The 27,155-nt window shown below is 42.5% G+C and overlaps 1 protein-coding gene across 1 annotated transcript in view; it reads right to left on the reverse strand.

The window, feature by feature from the left end:
- Positions 1 to 282: 282 nt before the first annotated feature.
- Positions 283 to 27,155, reverse strand: part of LOC149470077 (acetylgalactosaminyl-O-glycosyl-glycoprotein beta-1,3-N-acetylglucosaminyltransferase-like) — a 27,445-nt gene continuing 572 nt past the window's right edge. The window contains exon 2 of the mRNA XM_089667270.1: positions 283 to 3,788. Within this exon, the coding sequence (XP_089523396.1) occupies positions 2,622 to 3,764 (1,143 nt within the window). The 5' untranslated portion in view covers positions 3,765 to 3,788 and the 3' untranslated portion in view covers positions 283 to 2,621. The remainder of the gene's footprint in view (positions 3,789 to 27,155) is intronic.

The following is a 27,155-nucleotide window of genomic DNA, read 5'->3' on the forward strand; positions in this document are numbered from 1 at the left end:
TCACAAAATTTCTGATTTGTCTAAAGAAAATTCATTCAGAATTTGACCCATCTATATTTGATTGCATTAATGTGTTCAAAGACACCTGTTTTGAAGATGAAAAGAACAAAAATAAATGCCAAGCATTTCTGGTTACAGGCACCCTAGAACTTCCAGATTTATATTAGGGTCTTGATGTCATCAGGTTCCTCTCTGTTTTCTGCCCAGACAGCATCCAGGTTCGAGCTTCTCATGCAAACTGATTAGGGTAGACGTGACCCTTCTATCATGAATCCATACCAATTCTCTTATTTTGGAATATATTTTATTAATGTGCAAAAAAAGTTTTTTTTTTAAATTTACATTTTTTTTGTTAATGTACATAACACACACATACATATTTTAACTTTGGTAGGATGACCATGACTCTTTGAATTTTAGATATACTGCATCAATTAACCTCTTCCCGTTGCCACATCCCAACCCTTTAAGCGTTTCTAAATGCCAGGAGACAGGTAGGCATTCCGATCATGTGTCCACTTTGGCAGGCACAGTGGTCACATGATCAGCAAGTAGCCATTGGGAGCTTTCCAGTACCCGCCAGTAACTGTGCTGGGAGTGTGCAGGCTGTGTGCTCTCAGCATAAAAATGTATACATCTGGGACACATATATGTTGCCTTCCGACATTAAAACCCACCTGCCGCGAGGCCCCATATGTGCATACATCTAATTGCTTGGATAATATAACATGTAACTTGAAAGAAAATGTTTAAAGGACTTTAATCAGGATGGGTGTGATCCGTTTATATTTTGGTCTGATCTCGTACCCTAAGGTTCTGTTTAGTGTATTTCAACTACACAAAATGCCTAGAGCAAAGGCAAGTCATTCTTTACCAAAGAACTTTGGCCTCTTATACTTGTTGATTGTTTTCATGTGGCAGTGAAATATGGCAAGTGTACTGATTTTGGATTAATGAATCGTTTAGCTTCTCTCTCTGGTTCAGGTTACTTCCCCATCTTAACCTCCCTAGCGGTATGATTATTTCAGATTTTTGGTGCTGAAAGCGGTACCATTATTTTGCGTGGAAATATGTAGTTTTTTTTATTGTAGGCTGTAATTTTTAGGAAGAACTCACTGAAATCTATCTGAACAAGAGTCTATTAAATATCCCGGGTAGGATAAAATTTGAAACACAAAATCATAAATTATAATTTAATAAATAATCATAAAAAATAATATAATAATAATACATTTAATTCAATAATATAATCAAACCGAAAACACTGAAATTTGAAATATAGTGCCAAGTTCGCACATTGCTGAGCAAAGTCGCAAAATCGTTTTTAGTGTCTGATGACGCATTTCCCCACGAATCATTATTCTGTTCTCTAACTGATCTAAACCCGCTTTTGACCTAAAGGGACACTTTTTGGACGCCATGGACGTTTCTCAGTTTCCAGGCAGAAAGAACAGACACAATGCAGGCAGGGCACAGGACAAAGCACTAGGGACAAAATGTATGTGAAATGGGTTGAAACAGCAATGTTTTACTTTGTAAAATTTGTTTGGAAAAAAATGACATTTTTAAAATTTTCAAATTTCCTGCCTCTGGCGGCACCCGTATGTCCCGACGTCACAGGGACCGGAACACAGAAGCCGGATGCCGGCATCGGCCGATGGAGATGGCCAGGGACGCTGCAGGGGACACATCGCGGGAGCGCAGGATAAGGTAAGCTCTGCAGGGAATCCCTATGCAGCGCCGCATGGTAAGCCCGAGTGTAGCTTGGGGTTACCGCTTTTGGTACTGACATTTTACCCCAAGCTACACTCGGGAATGCCGCTAGGGAGGTTAAAGGCTAAGTTCCCCTTTGGGGAAAAATTATAAATGCACATATTTTTGTAGAAAAAAAGTGCATTTGTTTTTCCTCCAGGAGCCTGCAAAGCATTGCACCTGCAAGGAATGGATTGCGGATGCAATGTCAGACTGTACTGGTAGAAACCCGGAGGAAGCTTCAAAGGCACTTGACTGGGCAACATGAAAATATTTTGGGCCAGCATGGTTACATGTAATTATAGATATGTCAAATCCAGAGGGCTGATGAGGATTCTCAAATTCAGCATATTCGCCATTCAGAAGATGTCTTTTGTGTGTGTCTAGATGATATTTATTTATTTTTTTTAATGAATAGAAGATCTTTTCTGATTTAATAAGGTGTGGAGAGGGGGCAGATGACATCACAGAAGATGCTTTCTAAATGGCAGAGACGCCCAGGGAGAGCTCTGTATTAGATGCGGAATTGCTTCAGCAGCACCCAGAACAGGACAGCGCTTACTATATGTGGCAAGGACTACTATGCAAAAAATCCTCAGCAGCCTTCCGGCTGTGACATGTCCAAAAGTACAAATCACTAAGGTGGTACAATGTAGGTTTAAAAATACATTATTCCTTGAGTTCAACTTTAATGTTATAACGTTCTACTCTATCCTAAATGGGTAACAGTGTTTAATAAATAAACTCAAACTCCGCTTCCTGGTGTCTAATAAATTTTTTTTTTTTTTTGTTTTTTTTTTTTGTTACCTAGAATCACTTTTATACATACAGTTTATAAGCTATACACAAATTTAAATAAAAATTCTCAGTTAAGGTTGAGCTGGCTTAGTTCTATTTACTATCTGTGTTTTGCAGTTTGGTGTGGTAAATTTTAAGGCTTTCCACATAATTAACATTTCATAGGGTATAAAGCGATGGACCATAAGCATGTCACGGTAATAACAAGGATCAAATGAGTCTACTGCATTCGGCATGTTGATACCAAATGTTCTTATTCCTTCATGGTTATCTGGACTCAGCCCAGCCTTCTTAAGGCACATTCCCAGATAAGCATCATCAATAGGAAAAAGGGGAATACGAGCTGATTCCCTTGAGATGGCATTACCTGTAAAACCAGACATGAGGATACCTCCTCCTCCACAGTACGGTGCATAATAATCACCAGGAAAAAGTTCTTCTGGGACATAATACTTGCTATACTTTTCACGAACAGGTGGCATCCCTATATTTAGTGCTCCAACAAAAAGATGCTTTTGCAGTCCATCAAATTCTAAGCCTCTCAAATATGTAATCACATTTACAGCGTTAACAAAAACGTCATCATCACCATTGAAAATGAACTGTGCACCTGGGCACCTAAGATCCATCCACTTATGGAAAAGGACCTGCTTCAATGTTAAATTGTAGAAAGTGTCTTCAAAGTCCCACTGGAGGATGTCTCCATATGTGTGACTCTCTGCTTCTAACAGTTGCATCATTCGTTTTGCTTTTTCCTTGTTCCTTGAAACTCCACTAAGAAAAATTAGTTTCACTTTGGCACCCCCGTAGCTTTTTTCTTCTCCCCATGTTTTTCGTATGGCTTCCCTGCGGTCATAATTTTCTGGTGCTGTTTTGATGGCTAACAACAGGAAAACATCATTGGAGCCGTTAACACGATTACACTTCATGGGGGAGTCAAGTATCAATGGAAAACTTTTACAGTGACGGTATGTCAAGAAATCTTTCATGTTCTGTGGCTGTCCATCAAAGTCTGGGAAATTTTGAGTGCTGGTATTTTCTACACACTTTACAACTGGATAATCAGTAATGACTGGAAGAACATGACGAAGAACCACCTTTTCTGCTGGAGCAGTTACAGTTGGAGCTTGATTAGCTTCTGAAAAGAGGAGAGTTCGAAGAACAATCACAGTCACCAAAAATGTAACCAGGAGATAGAGAAAATTCGGTTTCATGATGATTCTGGGTGAAAGTTGACGCTAAGAAAGGTGAAAGGAAAACAAATGCATTAGAAATGGTGGATAAGTTATATTTTTGTCTCTTTAACCACTTGCCCTCCAGAGGATTTAACCCCCCATTCCTGCCCAGGCCATTTTTTACAGCGCTGCGTTACTTTAACTGACAATTGCGCGGTCATGCAAATTTATTACCTTTTTTCCCCCCCACAAATAGAGCGCGCGTGTGTGTGTGTATATATACACACACTGGAATTTTTTTTTTTTACACTAGTAATGGGGATCAGCGACTTATAGCGGGACTGTGGTAACTGGGGGGTAACTGACTAACTGCTACTGACATCCCAGTGACACTAATACAGTGATCAGTGCTAATAAAAAACACTGACTGGGAAGTAAGGGGTTAACATTTGGGGCGATCAAAGGGTTAACTGTGTGTGTTTTACTAGGGAAACATGCTGTGTATTTCTCTGTTTACACACAGGTCTCTCCTCTGTCACTGTTTCTCGGGGATCGCCGGGTGCCGGCAGGGAATTGGTGATTGACAACTGTAGCCGCCAATGGTGGTGCGGGTAGGGTGGCACGCACATCCCCCTACCCGGAAATGCAAATCACGTGTATATGTGATTTTGCGCATCCCTGCCGCTCTGTAGCAGTATTTCTGCTATAGGGCGGCGGGGAAGCGGTTCACTACTTCCTACTTGACTGCTTACCGCCGATATACTTCAGCAAAGCGGCCCCACTGTGCCAGATCATGTATATGTATGTGATTCCGCATTTCTGTGTAGGGGGGCACATGCGCGCCCAGCTGTGATGTAATGGTTTAGGCCTGGAACCCGCTGATTGGCTGACCAAATGACAGAAGAGAGTAACCAACACAGGGCTGTCTACATACCATACAGCAACGGTCACATTTTTTATGTTTTATTTTTTTTTTTCTCCCTGCAAACCAGGGAGTAAAAACTGGCACATCGCTTAGTAAAATAGAACCCTTTACACAAAGTAAACATTGCTAGACACACAGTTAACCTTGTGATTGCTCCTAAATTTTAACCCCTTCCTAACCATCTTTATTAGTACAGTGACAGTGTATATTGTTAGCACTGATCACTGTATTATTGTCACTGGAGATGTCAGTAATGGACATCTTTAACGTGGGACAAAAGGGGTAGCTGCCCAGGGCCCAGTCATTGTTGTGGGGGCCAAAGCAGCTGCCCGCCAGTGTTTTTTTTTTTTTTTTTTTTCCAGCCTTAATTCTGCCATCTGCGGCGCTGCTCACTTCTGTCACTTATAAATACACTGCTTCTGTATTTACAAGTGACACAACTCCTCTGCTGGCGGCCGCTCACAACTCTCCCTGCTCTACCTATCGATCTCTATAGGAGAGCAGAGGAGGGAGGGGGTCCACACAGGCAGTAGCTCCTCCTCCCCGCCAGCCCGCACGGACACACTGTAAGTACTCCTCTGCAGCCCCACTGAAAAGTGTGTGTGTGTTTTCAGTGGGTGAGCTCTGAAATTAAATCTGTTAGAGATTGGGGGAGAGGGGGAAACTTGGATGTACACAGCACACCCCTCAGTCCTGCACACTGTACATAAGGCACCCCTCAACCCTGCACTCCGTATATAGTGCACCTGTCAACCCTGCACTGCATACATAGAGCACCCCTCAATCAGGCACTGCATACAAAGCGCAACACTGAACCCTGCACTTCGTACAAAGTGCACCCCTCATTCCTGCACTCTTTAAATACCATGGCAGCCCATCCTTGGAGATGCTGCTCACATTGGTCTCTGTTCCTACCGGCACTCAGTCAACCTTCATAATTGTGTGTTCTCTGCTATGGTCATTGCTAATAACAAGTTCTAGAATTTTCTGTCTAGTTGTGGGTCTTGTCACCTCTGCAGGTTGTGGTGTGCAGGAAGGGAGGAGATTCTGTGCTGTAACCTCTAGCAACCAATCACTGAGCAGTAATGATGTGCAATAACCTCTAGCAATCAATCTTTGAGCGCTAAAGATGTGCAGTACCCTCTAGCAATTAATTAGTGAGCAGTAATGATGTACAGTAATCCCTAACAACCAATCAGCAAGCAGAGATTATGTGTTGTAAGCTCTAGCAACTGATCAATGAGCCGTAATGCATGCTGTAACTTCTAGGAACCAATCAGTGAGCAGTAATGATATGCTGTAACCTCTGGCAGCCAATTGCTGCCTGTTCTGCAGTAAACAGATTTTGAGTCTAGCTGCTATTTATTGTATGTTTCAGAGTGGGGGGGGGAGGTGGCGACTAGGGGGGCCCAATTAAATTTTTTGCCAAGGGTCCAATCAATTTTAAAGGCTGATCACCTCCATTACTAGTATAAAAATAAATCAGTAAATATTGCAGTATATATACCATGATTTGTAGATGCTCTAACTTTCCCTCAAACCAATGAATATACACTTATTGGGACTTGTATTTTGTTTTATATAATAAAATAAATTTGTGTGGGAAAAAAAAGATGCATGACCACGCAATTACCAGTTAGAGTAACACAGTGCCGAATAGCAAAATATGGCCTGGTCATGAAAGGGGTAAAACCTTCCGGAGTTTACCGTATTTTTCGCTCCATAAGACGCACCTGACCATAAGACGCACCTAGGTTTTAGAGGCGAAAAACAAGAAAAAAAAATATTCTGAACCAATGGACTGCAGACACAGTACAGGGGATGACCAGAGACTGCGGACACAGTGCAGGAGATGATCAGAGACTGCGGACACAGTGCAGGAGATGACCAGAGACTGCGGACACAGTGCAGGAGATGACCAGAGACTGCGAACACAGTGCAGGAGATGACAAGAGACTGCGGACACAGTACAGGGAATGACCAGAGACTGCGGACACAGTGCAGGAGATGACCAGAGACTGCGGACACAGTACAGGGAATGACCAGAGACTGCGGACACAGTGCAGGAGATGACCAGAGACTGCGGATACAGTACAGGAGATGACCAGAGACTGCAGACAGTGCAGGGAATGACCAGAGACTGCGGACAGTGCAGGGAATGACCAGAGACTGCGGACAGTGCAGGGAATGACCAGAGACTGCGGACAGTACAGGAGATGACCAGAGACTGCAGACAGTGCAGGGAATGACCAGAGACTGCAGACAGTGCAGGGGATGACCAGAGACTGCTGACCTTTGGGGAGGGAGGGGGAGCGGGTACCTGAATTTGACAGGTACCCGCTCCCACTTCCGCGGAGTTGTCCTTCTCTCTTCTTCCTGGGCCGGCTTTTGTGACAGCCGGGTGCCCACTGCGCATGCGCGAGAAGCGCTGCACTTTGTGAATGGCCCGGCGCCTTCTGGGACCTGTCATGTGTCCCAGAAGACACCGGATCATTCACAAAGCGCAGCACATGCACAGTGGGCACCCGGCTGTCACAGAAGCCAGCGCGGGAAGACTGTGCAGCGCTGGAGCGAGGAACAGGTAAGTCCCTGCAGAAGAGAACAGCTGAGCGGCCGGCCCGGTATTCTGACATGGTGGCGGCAGAAATACCGGACCGGCCGCTTTATATTCGCTCCATAAGACGCACTGACATTTTCCCCCCTTTTTTGGGGGGAAAAAAGTGCGTCTTATGGAGCGAAAAATACGGTAAGTGATTATAGGAAAAGATAATGGTTGGAGAAAAAAAAAGATACAAAAAAGGATGGACTGCATGGACCACTTGATCCTTTTTTCTTTTTTTTTTTTTCCTGCCATAATTTTTTCTGTGTTTCCATGTAACTTAAAGATATGGCATCATCCCATCCTGCCTGTTGCTAGGATGTTGCTAAGACACTCCCAGTCGTTACTGCTGTCCCCTACCAACACAGGAGCGAGCTCTCAAACCCCCGTATCTCCTTTTTTGTCACAGTATCGCTGAGCTCAGAGTAATTGTGACAGGAGAGAGAGCTCTTGTGAAAGTGTTTGAATTGGCTGGGGGCTGTCTTATAAACTTCCTACCAACAAGGCAGGATGAGATGATGCCATTACTGGGAGTGTTTCGCCTAGGCATCAGGAAGTACTTAAATGGCCTACACCTATAGCATGGGCGTTATTTAAAGAATAACTCCACTTTTGTTGAGAAAAAAACATTACCTTTTGAGGAATCTATGTACAATGTAAGGATTTTAAAAGCTTTTTTGCAGATTCCAACCTTTTGTAATTATCAGCAGCTGCAATTGCAGGGTTCTAAGGAGGAAAGTATCAGGATCTGTATCCCTTTAGACATGAGTTCCTTTTGGGAACGTCCCACCAAAAATGTACATATTTGCTGTAGGGTATGTCTAAAATCTGACTTGTATCTTAGTGCGGAGTTCTGGGAAAGTCAGTGAGTCAATCATACAAGTGGGAGATTACTCTTTTTTTTTTTTAGATGTTCTGTACACGATCTGTGTACAGGACATCTCTAGGCTGCTATATTGCAGTTTGAAAAGGAAAGGTCATGACTTGTGTAGCGATAGTATATTGTCTCTGTCTGTCTGTCTGTCTCTCTCTCCTCTCTCTCTCTCTCTCTCTCTATATATATATATATATATATACACACACACACACACACACAGTGAAGGAAATAAGTATTTGATCCCCTTTTGATTTTGAATGTTTGCCCACTCACAAAGAAATGACATAATAGCATAATAGCAACACAAAATTCAAAAGAAATGCATGTCTAACAAATGATGCACTGATTTGCATGTTCATGAGGGAAATAAGTATTTGATCCCCTACCATTCGGCAGGATTTCTGGCTACCAGGTGTCTTTCATACAGGTCACAAGCTGAGATTAGAAGCAGTCTCTTAAAGGGATTGCTGCCGATCTCATTTTGTTACCTGTATAAAAGACACCTGGCCACAGGAGCAATCAAACAATGAGATTCCAAACTCTCCACAATGGCAAAGAGCTGTCCAAGGATATCAGGGACAAGATTGTAGACCTTACCAAGGCTGAACTGTGCCACTAAACTATCGCCAAGCAGCTTGGTGAGATGGTGACAACAGTTGGTGCAATCATTCGCAAATGGAAGAAACACAAAACAACTGTCAGTCTCCCTAGGTCTGATGCACCATGCAAGATCTCAGCTCGTGGAGTGTCAATGATCATGAGAACAGTGAGGAATCATCCCAGAACTACATGTGAGGATCTTGTCAATGATCTCCAGGCAGCTGGGACCACAGTCACCAAGAAAACAATTGGTAACACACTACGCCGAGAAGGATTGAAATCCTGCAGTGCCCGCAAGGTCCCTCTGCTCAAGAAAGCACATGTCCAGGCCCATCTGAAATTTGCCACTGAACATCTGAATGATGCAGAGGAAGACTGGTTGAAAGTGTTGTGGTCAGATGAGACCAAAATCAAGCTCTTTGGCATCAACTCAACTTGCTGTGTTTGGAGGAGGAGGAATGCTGCCTATGACCCCAAGAACACCATCCCAACTGTCAAACATGGTGGTGGAAATATTCTGCTTTGGGGGTGTTTTTCTGTTAAGGGGACAGGACAACTGTGCTGTATCAAAGGGATGATGGATGGGGCAATGTACTGTCAAATCTTGGGTGAGAACCTTCTTCCCTCAGCCAGGGCATTGAAAATGGGTTGTGGATGGGTGTTCCCGCATGGCAATGACCCAAAACACATGGCCAAGGCAACAAAGGAGTGGCTCAAGAAGAAGCACTTTAAGGTCCTGGAGTTGCCTAGCTAGTCTCTAGACCTTAATCCGATTGAAAATCCGTGGAGGGAGCTGAAAGTTCGAGTTGCCAAATGTCAGCCACCAAATCTTAATGACTTGGAGAGGATCTGCCAAAATCCCTCCTGAGATGTGTGAAAACCTGGTGGCCAACTACAGGAAACATCTGACCTCTGTGATTGCCAACAAGGGATTTGCCACCAAGTACTAAGTCATGTTTTGTGAAGGGGATCAAATACTTATTTCCCTCACAAATAGGCAAATTCGTGCATTATTTGTTAGACATGCATTTCTTTTGAATTTTTTTTTTGCTATTCTGTCTATCAGTGTTACAATACACTTACCATTCGATTTTTAGACTGATCATTTCTTTGTGAGTGAGCAATATATATACATACATTTTTATTTTTATTTTTTTCCATTTTATTTTTTCTCACAAACGTGGATTTACCTACAGGTGCCCCTTACCTGTGTAGGAAGTTTTTTCGTATAAGTGAACTAACCCTTTAAAGCTGAAGTTTTGTATTCTTATATTTTGGTTTCCCCTGTTCCTCCCTCTCTACTTCATCAACACAGTAGTGAAACCTTTCCAGTGAATATACTAATAGTGCCGCGCTCCTGTATATATTAGCTCTGATGATTAGTATAGTGTTTTGAAACAAATTGATGAATAAATAAATATATAAAAAATTAACTGTAAACAATATATATTCTTATATATAGTGCAAGAATAAACATCTGTTGCCTATAAGACCATATAAAATTAAAACATAATTGTGCTTGTGGTAATTGGTGAATTCTAATAGTGAGCAAAAATCAATATATATAAACGTGCTCTTAAACAGTCCTCTTTCAATATAAATTGCAATGGTGCAATACCGCTCCCACAATCCAAGTGCAGTGTGGTCTTAAGTTTTGCCTTAAATAAAGGCAAAACTAGCTGTTTGTCCTTATAGGACTTTTAGATTTTTAGACTGATCATTTTTAGATTTTTAGGCTTTTAGATTTTTAGACTGATCATTTCTTTGTGAGTGAGCAATATATATACATACATTTTTATTTTTTTCCATTTTATTTTTTCTCACAAACGTGGATTTACCTACAGGTGCCCCTTACCTGTGTAGGAAGTTTTTTCGTATAAGTGAACTAACCCTTTAAAGCTGAAATATTGTATTCTTCTATTTTGGTTTCCCCTGTTCCTGCCTCTCTACTTCATCAACACTGTAGTGAAACCTTTCCATTTTCATTACCTTATTGAAACCCAGTGATGTCATCTTCGGATCTCTGTGTTTCTTTATGTAATGCCGGCAGATGATTGTTGGGGGGGCTGGCAGGGTGCTGTTCTGAAAACATCACACCACCCTACCTTCATCCCCTAGTTTGGTTTGTGGGGGGTTCACTGAATACTGTCTGAAGTCCAAAAATTCAGAATTTAAAACCAAATCATCTTAAAGTGAAACTAAAGTCATATTACAAAACAACTGTGTACATGGGGGCTCTTTATCACAGAACAGACATGTAATATCTCTTTGTCAATAAAATTAAATCTTGCAATACTTTGGAGTGAACACTGGACTGCACATGCATAGGTCAGTTTACATACCGGCACAATGCATGTGTGCTGGGATAATTGCACTCTTCCACATGCACGAGAGTGATGTCATCCGACTCTGGCCAAATAGCCAAAGACCCACCCAAAAGAAGCTGGAGGAAGATGTCAGTAGCAGTTAGGAACCTCAAAGATGTGTATCACTGAGTTTAGCTCTGCTTTATTAATCACTTCTAACCATTTTGAAGGCAACGCCTTTTGTGGACATGTTTTAATGCAAAAATAAAAAATACAGCGGGCAGAGGGTCCTCCTACTCATTCAACATGGGAAATCCCCAATCTTTGAATTACAGGCTTGGGGGATGCCTGTTAAGTTGTATGTGGTGTTACAGAACACTATAATTTTCATGAACAATGTCAGCAGCACCATATTCTGGCATTTTTGATGTGTAATTTATTTTTTTGACTTTTACATTATTTCTTGGTCTAAATATACAGTCAGGTCCATAAATGTTGGGACATCGACACAATTCTAACATTTTTGGCTCTGTACACCACCACAATTTAAAATGAAACGAACAAGATGTGCTTTAACTGCAGACTGTCAGCTTTAATTTGAGGGTATTTACATCCAAATCAGGTGAACGGTGTAGGAATTACAACAGTTTGCATATGTGTCTCCCACTTGTTAAGGGACGGACCAAAAGTAATGGGACAGAATAATAATCATAAATCAATCTTTCACTTTTTAGTACTTGGTTGCAAATCCTTTGCAGTCAATTACAGCCTGAAGTCTGGAACGCATAGACATCACCAGATGCTGGGTTTCATCCCTGGTGATGCTCTGCCAGGCCTCTACTGCAACTGTCTTCAGTTCCTGCTTGTTCTTGGGGCATTTTCCCTTCAGTTTTGTCTTCATCAAGTGAAATGCATGCTCAATCGGATTCAGGTCAGGTGATTGACTTGGCCATTGCATGACATTCCACTTCTTTCCCTTAAAAAACTCTTTGGTTGCTTTTGCAGTATGCTTTGGGTCATTGCCCATCTGCACTGTGAAGCGGCGTCCAATGAGTTCTGAAGCATTTGGCTGAATATGAGCAGATAATATTGCCCGAAACACTTCAGAATTCATCCTGCTGCTTTTGTCAGTGGTCACATCATCAATAAATACAAGAGAACCAGTTCCATTGGCAGCCATACATGCCCACGCCATGACACTACCACCACCATGCTTCACTGATGAGGTGGTATGCTTTAGGATCATGAGCAGTTCCTTTCCTTCTCCATACTCTTCTCTTCCCATCACTCTGGTACAAGTTGATCTTGGTCTCATCTGTCCATAGGATGTTGTTCCAGAACTGTGAAGGCTTTTTTAGATGTCGTTTGGCAAACTCTAATCTGGCCTTCCTGTTTTTTGAGGCTCACCAATGGTTTACATCTTGTGGTGAACCCTCTGTATTCACTCTGGTGAAGTCTTCTCTTGATTGTTGACTTTGACACACATACACCTACCTCCTGGAGAGTGTTCTTGATCTGGCCAACTGTTGTGAAGGGTGTTTTCTTCACCAGGGAAAGAATTCTTTGGTCATCCACCACAGTTGTTTTCCGTGGTCTTCCGGGTCTTTTGGTGTTGCTTAGCTCACCGGTACGCTTCTTCTTTTTAAGAATGTTCCAAACAGTTGTTTTGGCCACGCCTAATGTTTTTGCTATCTCTCTGATGGGTTTGTTTTGTTTTTCAGCCTAATGATGGCTTGCTTCACTGATAGTGACAGCTCTTTGGATCTCATCTTGAGAGTTGACAGCAACAGATTCCAAATGCAAATAGCACACTTGAAATGAACTCTGGACCTTTTATCTGCTCATTGTAATTGGGATAATGAGGGAATAACAAACACCTGGCCATGAAACAGCTGAGAAGCCAATTGTCTCATTACTTTTGGTCCCTCAAAACTGTCTCAAACTCTTTGAATGCCTGGTCTACAGCTAAATGAGTGACTACCTCATTTAGAATAACCTTCGTGATCCCCTTCAGTCTGGATTTCAACACTCCACAAAAACTGCTCTCCTAAAACTCAGAAACGATTTACTAACAGCTAAAACAAATGGACACTATTCTGTACTCCTACTTCTGAAACTTTTGGCTGCCTTTCATATGGTTAACCCCCTTCTCCTCCTCAAAAGACTTTACTCCCTTGGTCTCCATAATTGTGCTCTCCATTGGTTCTTATCCTACCTATCCCACCGTACCTTCAGTGTCACTCACAATTCTACTTCCTCCTCTCCTTCTCCTTTCTCCATTGGGGGTCCCCCAAGGTTCTGTTCTTGAACCTCTGCTATTCTCTATCTATTCCTCCTCTCTGGGTCAGTTGATAGCCTCCCATGGCTTTCAATATCATTTCTATGCTGTTGACACCCAAATCTATATTCCTATTCCTCAGCTCACATCAGTCTCCTCATGTATCACTAACGTATTTATCAAAACCAAGCTCTTAATATATCCTCCCACACATGCCTCTTCCCTTGACTTCTCAGTCAAGATCAATGGCACAACCCGTCCCCGCATGCCAGGAGGTGTAATCCTGGACTCTGAACTTTCTTTTTCGGGCCTACATCCACTCGCTTTATTAATCTTGCTATCTCAACCTCCGCAACTTCTTCAAAATATACCCCTTCCTAACCAATGACATCACAAAGCTCCTAATTCACTCCCTGGTTATCTCTCACCTTGACTACTGCAACTCTCTCCTTATTGGCTTGCCTTTACATAGGCTATCCCCCCTCTAGTCTATCATGAATGCTGCTGCCAGGCTCATCCACCTTACCAACCGTTCAGTGTCTGCCACCCCTCTCTGCCAATCCCTGCATTGGCTGCCACTCACCCAACAAATCAAATTCAAAATACTAACAACTTACAAAGCCATTCACAGCTCGGCCTCCAGCTACATTGCTAAACTAGTCTCAAAATACCAACCAAATCGCTCTCTTCATTCCTCCCAAGACCTCCTGCTGTCTAGTTTTTGTCACCTCCTACCATACTCCCCTCCAGGACTTCTCCCGAGCCTCTACCAGCCTATGGAATTCCCTACCCCAGTCTATCTATCTGCTACTTTGTCCACTTTTACGCAATCCCTGAACACTTTTCTCTTCTGAGAAACCCATCCTGCCTCCACCTAACAACTGTACATGTACAGTGTATTTTCTCCATCAGCTCATCCCCTACAGTTATTACTTTATTTTTATTATTATTTTTGTATCACTTGCCCCTGCCCTTTTAGATTGTAAGCTCTAATGAACAGGGCCCTCTCATTCCTCCTGTATTGAATTGTATTGTAACTTTACTGTTTGCCCTCACACTGCACAAACTCTATTAATCATGCATATTAATAAATAATAATAAAAAACCTAGACTTTACAATAACTGTAAGTAACAAGATAGGCCAAAGTGTATTTCAAAGACACTGATAGAAATCGTTTCATACCAGCTAAAGCTGTCACTACCCCCTGTGGCTTAAAGGTATACCTAAAAGCCAATTTACGAGATAGGGAAGACCTGTAATCATAATATAGACTATGATGAACAAAGCGCAATATTGACAAACAGGTTTATGGAAAAGTGGTATACCAAAGAGCAATTAGAAAGGACTAGGAGAAGTTAGAAGTATGAACAGCAAGCAGAGGTGGACTTTATAAACAGTTTTAATAGGCAAAATAAATTGATGAAACACATATTCAAGTATTGGCCTTTTTTGATGAGAGATTAAACATTAAAATAATTGTTACCCCAAAAATTGAAGTTTATATACAGAAGAGCCACAGTTTTGAGAAGGAAAAGGGTTCACAAGAAAAACGTGAATTTTTTTTAGATCAAAGGGGATTCTACAAATGTGGGAGGTGTCAAGCCTGTTTGATAAAGAGAGAAAGAAAAAGCAATTCATTTTGTAGTATGCTTCACAGAAATATCATATTGATACATTTTATTTCATGAGATAGTATATATGTTACTTACGTGCTGTAGTGCCTTTGTAGCCTCCAGTACATGGGCAGGGCCACAAGAAAACTATCATTAAGTGTAAATGAGCATTTCAATTGTATTAAATGGTTTTAAGAAGAACAGCGTATCAAACCATTTCAGATTAGTGCATAATAAAGATCCAAGAGGAATTATTTTTTTTAATTGAGTGGACAGGGTTAACAAATACTGGAGAGGCTCTCAAAAAAGAGATATCAATAAATGAGACCCAATGGATTTATGAATTGGGCATGGTAAGTCCATCTGGTCTTAATAGAGAGATAGATTTAAACTGCTTTATCTCCAATTTCTTAAAATATAGGGAGCATATAATATGTTGGAGGGTACATATAATTGTAATATGCAAACATACATTTTATGTAATATCTGTTTTCATTCTCTATATTTATTGCATATGTATTAGAAAGGATGCTTATTTATTTCTAAATGCAAGGGGGAACTGTGGAGTAATGTAAGTGTTCTGTTTGTTTTATATGTGATATTATTAGCATTTTAGATGGTAAAATTATAATAATATTATGGTAATGCATTGGTTGTCAATATGATAGGATGGCAGGAAGTAGGGTAACGGAGTTTGTATTTGTTAAACGGTTAATAGACTTCCAGCAAACACAGGGCTAAGAGTAAAGTATTTAGTGACTGGAGTGCGCCACAAGTGTACCAGACAAAACATGTTGAGGGCTGAGCCTCTATGGTGGCTTCACTTCCACTTGAGGTGGAACGCACGCCGACTCCTTCGTGAGCAGACGGAGTGGCGGCACTCCCTCTAGGGGTCCATAGTGATTTATTCTGAGTGTAATATGAGCACGCAATTTGTTTTTACTTTTTAGTTTCACACTTTTGTTTAATGAACGGTTTTATGCAATGAAATCCCTTTTTGGTCTGTATTTTCCATACTGATCTGGTGGAGTAGACAGAAGTTGTGGTGGAGATTTTGTGTTTGAGAAACCAGTCTATCCTGGGGGAGCAAGTAATCTAGTTACAGTTAATTTACTTGATATTGTAGACACTGATGTGATATTTATTTTATGAAATATTATATAGACATGGCACATTCATTTTAAATTATAGAGAAAGTCTGGTCCACAAATAATGAACACAGACATTTTTTATGGCTTTTTATTTAAAAATCTATTTTATTTGTGAATTAACATATTAAATGATAAATATTACTAGCATTAATTAATAGCAGAATTTATACTTTATGAACTATTTTGCACTGTAATGATTTTTGGCACTTTATTAGTATTATTATTATTTTTTTTTGCATGTAGGACTGCTGCTACGGCATTGCGGTACTGTACTTTGATTAGATTACTGATTAACTTCCCAGGAAGGGGATTCTCCCTGTTTACAGAGACCCTGTCCCGGGCGGTGGCACTGCCAACATTATTTTCAAATCCACTCTTCTACTTGGTGAAGGTTCCAGTTCCTATTTTACTTACAGGTTTAGTGTAATATCCTGTTTGGAAAGGGCCATTTCTCATAACCTACACCCCTCCCCCATCCCAAAAATAGGGGAAAGCAAAAATAGGAACTATGCCCTGTAAAAAAAAAATCAATCTGTTAAGACTGTAGTGCATGTGCAGAGGCTGTAAAGACACACATTAACATGTAAAAATCCTTCTCCTTGCCCAAATGTAAAAATGTCTTATCCTAGCCCGAATTGCCCAAGATACACAGCATTTTGCTACCTTAAGGACATTAAGTAAGGGTGCATCCATATCCCATATCTCCCAACCGTCCCAGAATAGGCAGGACTGTCCCAGCATCCTGCAGATCAAGACTTAATCCTGGAACCCAGTGCCAAAGTGAGTTCTGGGACTGGGCTCCATTAATCCACCTGCTCCAATCTTGCTCTGATTCCCCTGCAGTGCAACCAAACCAATAGTATGAAAACACTGGAGTGCAGCTGGCTTCTGTTCCTTACCCTCCCACTTGATGCACCACAGAGGAATCTGTTATAGTATCTGTGTCCAGTATCCCTCTGGTTACCATCCCCCTATATGCCCCACACTGCTCAGATCCACCTGTGTGCCCCCCTGAAGCGCTGCCAGCTTTCCTCCTCTACCTCCCACTGGTTGTGCTACAATTTCTGCACCCAGCGCCTCCCCATCCCCTCCCCCTGACACTCTCATTACTGCCCCCCTGGTTTGCCTCCCTCACAGCACAGGATTGGATTCAGGATGGAGTTTGGTGGGCCTTTAAAATATCTCATATTTACTGGTCCCTTACTTTCCTAAATGAACACAGTGAGTGATTGGTACAGATTGCCTCTGTGTTCGTTTATAACTGGAGCATAGTAAACTGTGTTTACTGTGTGTTTATAAAAAAAACCCCAACAAGGATGTTGAAATGTAAAAAAAAGATAAAATTGTAAAATCTGTAAACAAAGTTAAAGAAACATTAAAAAAGTACAACTCTACGCTGTGACTCTGTGCATTGCATGCAGTTGTACGTTCCTTGCAGAGCAGCGCCATTCACTTGAATAGGTCGAATTCAGCAGGGGGTATAACTCATACTGAGGCTGCAGCTGGGGGGGTAGTGAAAGTGCAGCACAAGTGGGATTTTACTATCTTCCCCCCCCCAAACTCCTATAGGAATGAGAACCCTAAGGACTCATTCACACGGGTACTCTGACCTTGTGAATGAGTGGTTTGTTCACGTGGCTGGAGCTGCCTGTTGCTCTATGGAGATGCAGCGGCCACGCAAACACAGCCACAGGTTCTCATTTGTCAGGTGTGGGTGAGTGGCCCTCAATGCACCCACATTCCTGTCAAATTAGAACTTGCGGACGTGCCGTACAGCCACTGTGACTCTATGGTGTATAGTCTGCCTGTACACAGCTTCAGGTATCTCCAGCCACATAAACAAACTGCTGATTCACACTATACAGGCCACAGTGCCCATGTGAATGAGCCCCAATACCTCACTCACACTCAAAGCTTTATTAACTTAACACAGTTTTGTCTTTTAGATTTAGCAGGAATTTTTAGTGACAATATCGTTTTGATATTTCTTGAGTTGGGTTCCGAATATTTAAGTTCTTCTTTAAGGTAGGCTTTGGAAACAGTGCTATATCTCTGTCCATTTTCAGTGCTGATTATACTAAGATTTATATGTGTTTGTGAGACTCTTGCTTGTGTCATAGCAATCAAAGCTCGTTTTATACGTACAAGTAACCCCAAGTTTTGTTTAACCATGCCCCTTAAATTAATTCTAAAGTCAAACAGTTTTTTACCTTGATGCATTCTATGCAGTATTTGTAGCTGCTGACTTATAACTGACTAAAGAACCTCTTTAAGTTTTGATGCACACCTATGCAGATGGCGTTTGATGCTTTTTCTAGGTGCATTTTGTGTTTGTTTTTTTTTTGATGCTTTTTTTTTTTTTGTTTCAATGCATTTTACATTTTGTGCTTTGTGCGACTTTAGCTGGTTGTCAAAGAGCGGGCATCCGCCAGCGTCCTTAACAACCAGTAAAGGATGCATCATTAACCACATGCCGCCCAGCCACTGTATAAATACGTTGGCAGGGCGGCACGGCTGGGCAAAAACACATTTTAAAACGTGTGTTTTCAAAACAGGTAGGGGGCGCGCGCGAGGCGTGCCACCGCCCTACCTGTCCCGCCGATCACGGCCGCGGATGCTAGTCTCCGGGTCACAGCCGGTCGTTACCGGCTATGTCCCGGCGATTAGCGGCAATCACTGACAGGGAGCACAGCTGCAGTAGCTCTGCTCTGTCAGTTCCCTGACAGCTCCTGACAGGCTGATCGGGATAGAACAGTTTATCTCTCCCGATCAGCGGTGTTCCCTGCAGTACACACCCCCGCCCCCTAGTAAAACAGTCCCCTCACACAGTTAACCCTTTCAGTGAATAATAAAGTTAACCCCTTCCTCCCCAGTGCCATTAGTACAGTGTCAGTGTTTGTTTGTTTTTTTTGCACTGATCACTGTATTGGTGTCACTGGGGATGTCAGTGACCCCAAGTCAGTTCCCCCCCAGTGTCAGAATGTCCGCCGTAGTCCTGCAGTCCCGCCATAAGTCGCTGATCGGCGCCTTAAGTCACTGATCGCCGCCATTATTAGTATAAAAAAAAATAAAAAATTCCCGTATCTTTCCCGCCATTTGTAAATGTTAAAACTTTCACGTAAACCAAACAATTTACACGTATTGGTTTTTTTTTTAGCAAAGACATGTCGCAGAATGCATTTTGGCAGAAATTTATGACTAAATTTGATTTTTAAATGTTTTTTTTTACTGGACATGTTTTATAGCAAAAAGTCCAAAATATTGTTTTTTTTTTTCCTCAAAATTGTCAGCCTTTTTTTTTTTATAGCGCAAAAAATACCACCGAAAGAAAGCTCAATTTGTGGGAAAAAAAAGGTAAATTTCATTTATGTACCGTATTGCATGACCGCGCAATTGTCTGTTAAACTAGCGCAGCGCTGTATAGCAAAAAAATGGCGTAAATTGCAGTATCTATACCATAGTTTGTAGACGCTATAACTTTCACACAAAGCAATTAATATACACTTATTGGGATTTTTTTTTACCAAAAACATGTAGCAGAATACATTTTGGCCTAAATTTTATAACTAACTTTGAGTTTACTATATATTTTTTATAGCTGAAAGTAAAAAATATTGTTTTTCTTCAAATTTTTGGTATTTTTTTGTTTATAGCATGAAAAATAAAAAGCGCACAGGTGATCAAATACCACCGAAAGAAAGCTCTATTTGTGTGAAAAAAAGGACGTAAATTTTGTTTGGGTGCAGCATTGCATGACCGCGCAATTATCAGTTGAATTAGTTTTTTGAGTAGTAAAAAGAGACCTGGTCATTAAGGGGGGTAAATCCTCAGGAGGGCAAGTGGTTAACAACCGATGAGTCATCAGCTGATAGCAGGATTCCCCCCTGACAGCTGAATATAAACAAACCTATTGCCGGCAATTATAAATACGAGAAAATCTGGAAAAAAGAGTGGGGTCCCCCCCCCCCAATACATAGCAGGTACTTGGGGTGTAGTATGGATTTTAAAGAGAACCCCATGCCAAAATTAAAAAAACAAAACTGCATGCCCTCCCCCCCCAAATCCATACTCATACTGTACCCTTATCCAGGCATGCAGCCCGGCGGGTCAGGAAAGGAGGGGGGGCGCCAGCGAGCATCCCCCCAAACCATACCAGGCCACATGCCCTCAACATGGGGGGTGCTTTGGGGCAGGGCCCCCCCCAAGCACCTTGTCCCCATGTTGATGAGGACAAGGGCCTCTTCACCACAACCCTGGGCTGTGGTTGTCTGCGGGGGTGGGGGTGACTTATTGGAATCTGGAAGCCCTCTTTAGCAAGGGGGCCCCCAGATTCCACCCCCCCCATGTGAATGTCTATGGGGTACATAGTGCCCCTACTCATTCATAAAAAAAGTGAGAAAAGTGAATGAACACAAGACAGTTTTTAAAAAGTCCTTTTATTAAAATTTTTTTTTTCAATTGTCCCTCAAACTAAATCCAACGTTAACCGTTAAATAAGCTAAGAGGCAGAGATATTGGGTGACCCCGCCTCCTCATGACATCACTGACCCAGCATTCCCAGGTCGATGACATTGCAAGGGGGCAGGGCACTCAGGGACATCTCCGGGTGGCCCCACCCCTTAGCTTATTTAAGAGCAGTTGGACAGCAGAAGCTCTTTTTTTTTTCTTTGGGTCGACAGCAGTAGTGGTGTTCATCGTGACTGACACAGAATCTACTGCGGGGGACAATTTATTTATTTATTAACCACTTGCCCTCCAGAGGATTTCCCCCCCTTCCTGACCAGGCCATTTTTTGTGTTGCGGCGCTGCGTTACTTTAACAATTGCTCGGTCATGTAACGCTGCACCCAAATTAAATTTATATCCTTTTTTCTCTCACAAATTGAGCTTTCTTTCGGTTTCTTTCTTTGTGCTATACAAAATAAAAAGACCTACAATTTTGAGGACAAAATAAACTATATTTTTTTACTTTTAGCTATTTAAACACGTCCAGTAAAAAAATTTGAAAAAATCTAATTTTGTCATAAATTTAGGCCAAAATGTATTCTGCTACATGTCTTTGCTAAAAAAAAAAATTCAATAAGTGTAAATTAATTGGTTTATGTGAAAGTTTTATAGCATTTACAAATGGCGGTATATATACTGGGATTTATATTTTAATTTTTACTAGTAATGGCGGTGATCAGCAACTTATAGGGGGACTGCGGTGGGCATTTTGACACTGGTGAGAACTGACTTGGTGTCACGGACATCCCCGGTGGCCAGGATCTGGGGTCCCCCTGTTAAAGTGGGCTTCCAGATTCTGATAAGTCACCCCCTGCAAACCCCCCACAACCACAGCCACGTGTTGTGGGGCAGAGGCCATTGTCCTCATCAACATGAGGACAAGGTACTTTGAGAGGGGAGCCCCCCTGCCCAAAAGCACCCCCCCATGTTGGGGTCATGTGGCCTGGTATGGTTTGAGGGGGTGCTCACTAGTTCCCCCTGTGATGATCATGGCGTCAGACCCCAGCCCTTCTCACCAAACTTGTGACCGAAGTACTACCAATCTAAAACCGCGTAACAATGCCACGCCCAGCTGCACCCTGCAAGATTTTCCAGCTAATGGACCACAATCTGTATACTTGCAGCCTGGGAGCGATTGTTACTGGGTCAGGTTAATTACGCAATTAACCCTTCACACTGCCACCACCTCCTTTTTGTACAGAGAAAGAGGAAACTCGGCAATATCAGCAATAACACTATGATGTTGAATAATCGTCTGTATACCACTGTCACCGCAGGCAGGGTATACAGAGGTTTAAACACACACAGTAGCGCTCTTCAGAGACAGGGGTTCTTAGTTTGCATTAAAGAGCTTTAGAAACAGTTCAACACTTCAGAAAGTAAGATTTATTACTAAAAGGTCAAAAGGGTGCAATAAAAATATTTACAGAAAAAGATGTAGCCAATATATATATATATATATATATATATATATATATATATATATATATATAAATATACAGAGAACAATAACACAGCAAAGAGATAACAGAAAGAAATTTAGAGAGGTAAAGTACTTGCCAAAAGCCTTAGTTTAAGCAGCGTTCAAGTTTCAGAGCAAAAGGGCCGTCTCCCAAAGTTGGTTCCGATCAGGGGCGGACTGACCATTCAAGCACTCGGGCACTGCCCGAGGACCCAGGGTCAGTAGGGGGCTCCATGAGATGCCCCTGGTGCCTTTCATTGGCTTTTTCATAGGCTTTTTTGGGTGTGGGCGAGGACACCGGGGCCCCGTGATCCCCTATTGCCCAGGGCCCCATGAGTTGTCAATCCGCCCCTGGTTCCGATATTACAAGGGAGAATCAACTTAAGCTTAACTTAACTTTCTGCTCCAAGCATAACAGCTTTTTCTAGGAACTCAGCAGGGTGTTTCCTTGAAGCAGAGAACCAATCGCCTCATTTGGGGAGGGAGGTGTAGGTGGAGACCCCAGCTAGAACAAAAATCCCTCATAGCTTATATCATGGCCCATAACTTACCCTTGGTGCGTTTAGCAGCCTTGCCACTAGTAGATTAATATGCAGATGCATCTGCTGAACGTCTAGATATGAAATATTACATACCTGCTATGACGGCTAAGGAGATATCATTTTCTGGTCTCCTGTAGCTAGGGGTTGTAATATATCAGGCGACTTGTATTAAAGTGACCGATCTGAATTTATGCCTGGTTTTTACGTACGTCTTTCATATTCCAAGATATGAAATCATAGGGGAAAATGGATGTTGAATGTGAGGTCTGGTGTACGGTTTATCTGGAATGTCTTTGAGCTCAGTGAAGGACTTGGTTTATGGCTTTACGATATCCCAGATTGAGGAGCTAACAGACATCTGGGCACCAGCTAGGTTGGGATTTTACAGCCATGGAGCTCTCCCGCTGAGCCTGATTGCCTGTGACCTCATCATACCGACCACATGTCACTCAACAGAGAGGGAGGGGCAATGAGAGAAGCTGATTTGGGAGTAGAAAATGATAGAAGATGGAGGCCTTTGCCAAAATGGAGGTTCGCATCCATCTCTGTGTGCATGATTGCTACCCCCCCCCCTTTCCTGACCTCCCCGGCTGCATGCTCTGGTAAGGATTTTAGGGTGGACACCAATCCGGTTTTTAAAAACAAATTTGGCATGGGGTTCCCCTCAAAATCCATACTAGACCCAAAGGGGCCTGGCATGGATTGGGGGGACTCCATGCTGTTTTCTTTTCCAAATATTTTTTTTTTTTTTAATTGCCAGCAATAGTCTTTTATATTTAGCTGATGACTCAGCAGTTGTTAAAGATGCGGCAGCCGCCTGCTCCTTAACTACTGTATGTTTTTTACTGGTTGTTAAGGACTCCAGTGGCTGGCCACTCCTTAACAACCTGCTTCAAAAGAAAAACACATAAAAAAGGCAATACTTGCTTTTTGGTGTGGTTCCATTGAAGTCTATTACACACAAAAAGCAATCTACAGCGGGAAAAAGTCCCTGACCCTTTACAAAATTTGCACCTGCTCAAACGCACAGATGTTAACTAGATCCATAGGAAATCATGTTAAATGAACTTTAGTTAATGTCTGCCAACTGGAAAACGCACTGAAATCTGCATAAGTGTGAACGTAGGGTAAATTGTTATCTCAGAGCAGAAAATCGCTGCACATGGTGGGATCTAAAAGTGTAATTGGCACACTATACATTTGATCTGGAGTTAGCAAAACTGCACATACAGGACAATTAGGAATTTCCCCATGATTACATTGGTGTGTATTTTATGACAGTTTCTTTTTTTTCCCTGCCATATTAACATGCATACATAGTTTTTTTTTAAAACCAGTCACTTTTTAATTAAAATAAAATGTTCTGTCAACCCACATACATTTAAGGAAAAACAATATGACACATTACACCCACTCTAAATAAAGAAGGATTCCACATGTGCACAATATGATCCCATATTAAAACTAACTGTACAGCATGCTACACACATTACAATTTTGATAAGATACAGAAAGACATTTTCATTATAATCCAATGATTTTTCTATTTAGTCCAGTCAGAAATTATGATTTAAATTGCACATGTGCTCAGACTATGAAAATTAAAGTTTTTTTTTTTTACATATTCTTGACAAACAAGTAGCTTTAAAACATCCCTGCAGGCCTCTCAAGCTGCTTTTACTGTGAAGTAATTCATTCTCAAAGATCACCAAAGAGCAGAGCAAGGAATTTAAAATGAGTTGGAGTGGGTACAATAGACATTATTAGTAAAAAAGAGCTAAGGTTTCAGTGCTTCCGTTTTGAAATTTGAAGATACATTTCTCAGCAATGCTTTCACCTACAGAAGTGAAAAATGGCTTGTTTTTAAATGCTTTTACAGCTTGTTGGGAATATATAATGTGTGTATAGTCTGGACATGGATTCATTTTAAAGGAAATATATTGGCTATCATTTTCAGACCTGGTTCTGAAAAAATTAATTGCTGTATCTTGGTCCTCAGTACTTTCTGAGTCACTGATCTGGAACAAGTATCTGCATGTAAAGTCAGAGTGATACTTGCTTTAGGACAGTGACCCAAAGTATTGAAGCCATTGGATCATAATGACAACTAGGCAGCTAGAAATTTCAAAAGGAGAGCTCAGCAACAGCAGCCTCTGTATTTCTCTCATTACATGTTTCTTTTATCTGCTGTGCTGTCTGGCAGGGCTGGATCTAGCCTGTCTGATGTGGGGGGGTGCAGTAAAAAAAGTCAGCGGGCAGAAGATGGAAGGTCAGCAGGGCAGTGTATAGGGGGTAAGCAGGGCAGAGGATAGGGTCAAAGGTTGAATTGCAGTGCTACATCAGGACAAGCCTACCTGTTCACGTCAGAATTACCCCTTACATCAAGAATCCCTATAAGAGTTCCCCCTCAGAGTCCACAGAGTCCCCTCTCTACATCAAGTCCTCCCCTTTACATCAGGGTCCCAAAAGTCCCCCCTACATAAGGGTTCTAGAGTCACCAACCTTACATCGGGGTCCCCAGAGTCACTTCCCCTAACATCAGAGTCCCCAGAGTACCCACTTATATTAAAACGGTAGTAAAGTGTCACAAAAACAAAAAATCAGGGTCCCCATAGTACCCCTCCGTACATCAGGGTCCTCATAGTCCCCCTCCTTACACCCCACTCCTCCCTTGTCTTAATCACTGCAAGATCTTCATGGCAGAACTGATCCAGCACAATACAAGTTAGAACTCCTTACATCAATCAACAAAAAATCAGGGTCCCCATAATCCCCCTCCTTTAATCAGGGTGCCCATAGTCCCCCTCCTTTAATCAGGGTGCCCATAGTCCCCCTCCTTACATCAGGGTACCCATAGTCTGCCTCTTTACATCTGGGTCCCCATAGCCCCCCTTCTTACATCAGGGTGCCCATAGTCCCCCTTCTTACATCAGGGTCCCCATAGTTCCCCTCCTTTAATCAGGGTCCCCATAGTCCCTCTCCTTACATCAGGGTCCCCTTAGCCCCCCTCCTTACATCAGGGTCCCCTTGGTCCCCCTGCTTAAATCAGGGTCCCCTTAGTCCCTCTCCTTACATCAGGGTCCCCATCCTTATATCAGGGTCCCTATAGTCCCCCTCCTTACATCAGGGTCCTCATAGTCCCTCTTCTTACATCAGGGTCCCCATAGTCCCTCTTCTTACATCAAGGTCCCCATAGTCCCCCTCCTTACATCTGGGTCCCCATAGTCCCCCTCCTTACATCAGGATCCCCATAGTCCCCCTCCTTACATCAGGGTCCCCTTAGTCCCCCTCCTTACATCAGGGTCCCCTTAGTCCCCCTCTTTACATCAGGGTCCCCTTAGTCCCCCTCCTTACATCAGGGTCCCCTTAGTCCCCCTCTTTACATCAGGGTCCCCTTTTCCCCCTCCTTACATCAGGGTCCCCATAGTCCCCCTCCTTACACCAATCAGGGTCCCCTTAATCGCCCTCCTTACATCAGGGTCCCCTTATCTCCCCTCATTACATCAGGGTCCCCTTATCCCCCCTCACCACATCAGGGTCCCCTTAGCCCCCCTCCTTATATCAGGGTGCCCATAGTCTCCCCCCCTTACATCCATCAGGGTCTCCATAGTCCCCCTCCTTACATCAGGGTCCCCATAGTCCCCCTCCTTACATCAGGGTCCCCATAGTCCCTCTCCTTACATCAGGGTCCCCATAGTCCCCCTCCTTACATCAGGGTCCCCCTCCTTACACTCCACTCCTCCCTTGAATTAATCACTGCAATATCTTCATGGCAGAGCTTATCCATCCTGCACAATACAAGAAGCCTGTGGGATGAAGACTTAATTGTAGTGATGAACAGTGCACCCTCTGTACCCATTGGCTGGAAAGGCAGTAGGGGCAGTGCTACTCGCCCCTGCTGCCTCTTCAACCAATGGGTAGCTGAATTCCTCTCTTAAGCCCCTCTCCCTTGACGTCACTCGGGATCTCTCGAGGCCCAGCCGATTCTAATACAGGAGATAGTGGCAACTCTATGTACAGCATCCCTGCTACTTCGCCGCCCCTCCCCTCCACCGCAGGCTTTATGGGACCCGGTTTGATTATCCTATTATCAACCCTGAAGGTGGGAGTGGGGGAGCTGAAGGCTTGGGGAAGGGGGGCGCAGCCCACCCCAGCACCACCGTAGATCTGGCCATGCTGTCTGGTAGGGATGATAATCACAATATTAGCTGAAAACAATTGTGAATCCTTTGGCAGGTGAAACAGTTCACATATATGTGATTCAAAGTGTATTTTATAAAGCATATCATTTTATATACCATATTATTTGCATAGAGCATGTCTTGCCTTTGTATTTTTGGGCAGCACAGTGGCAAAAATGGTTAGCACTGCTGCCTGGCAGCACTAGGGTTGTTGGTTCAAATCCCAACCACAGCACCACCTGCCTGGAGTTTGCATATTCTCCCTGTGCTTGTGTGGGTTTTCTGGGTATTCTGGTTTCCTCCCACACTCCAAAGACATGCTGGTAGGTTACTTGGCTCCTGTCTAAATTGTCCCAAGTATGTATGAATGTGAGTTAGGGCTCTTAGATT

This window comes from Staurois parvus, unplaced genomic scaffold (assembly GCF_062004578.1).
Source record: "Staurois parvus isolate SC_StPar_1 unplaced genomic scaffold, SC_StPar_1.0 ptg000053l, whole genome shotgun sequence".
Lineage (NCBI taxonomy): Eukaryota > Metazoa > Chordata > Amphibia > Anura > Ranidae > Staurois > Staurois parvus.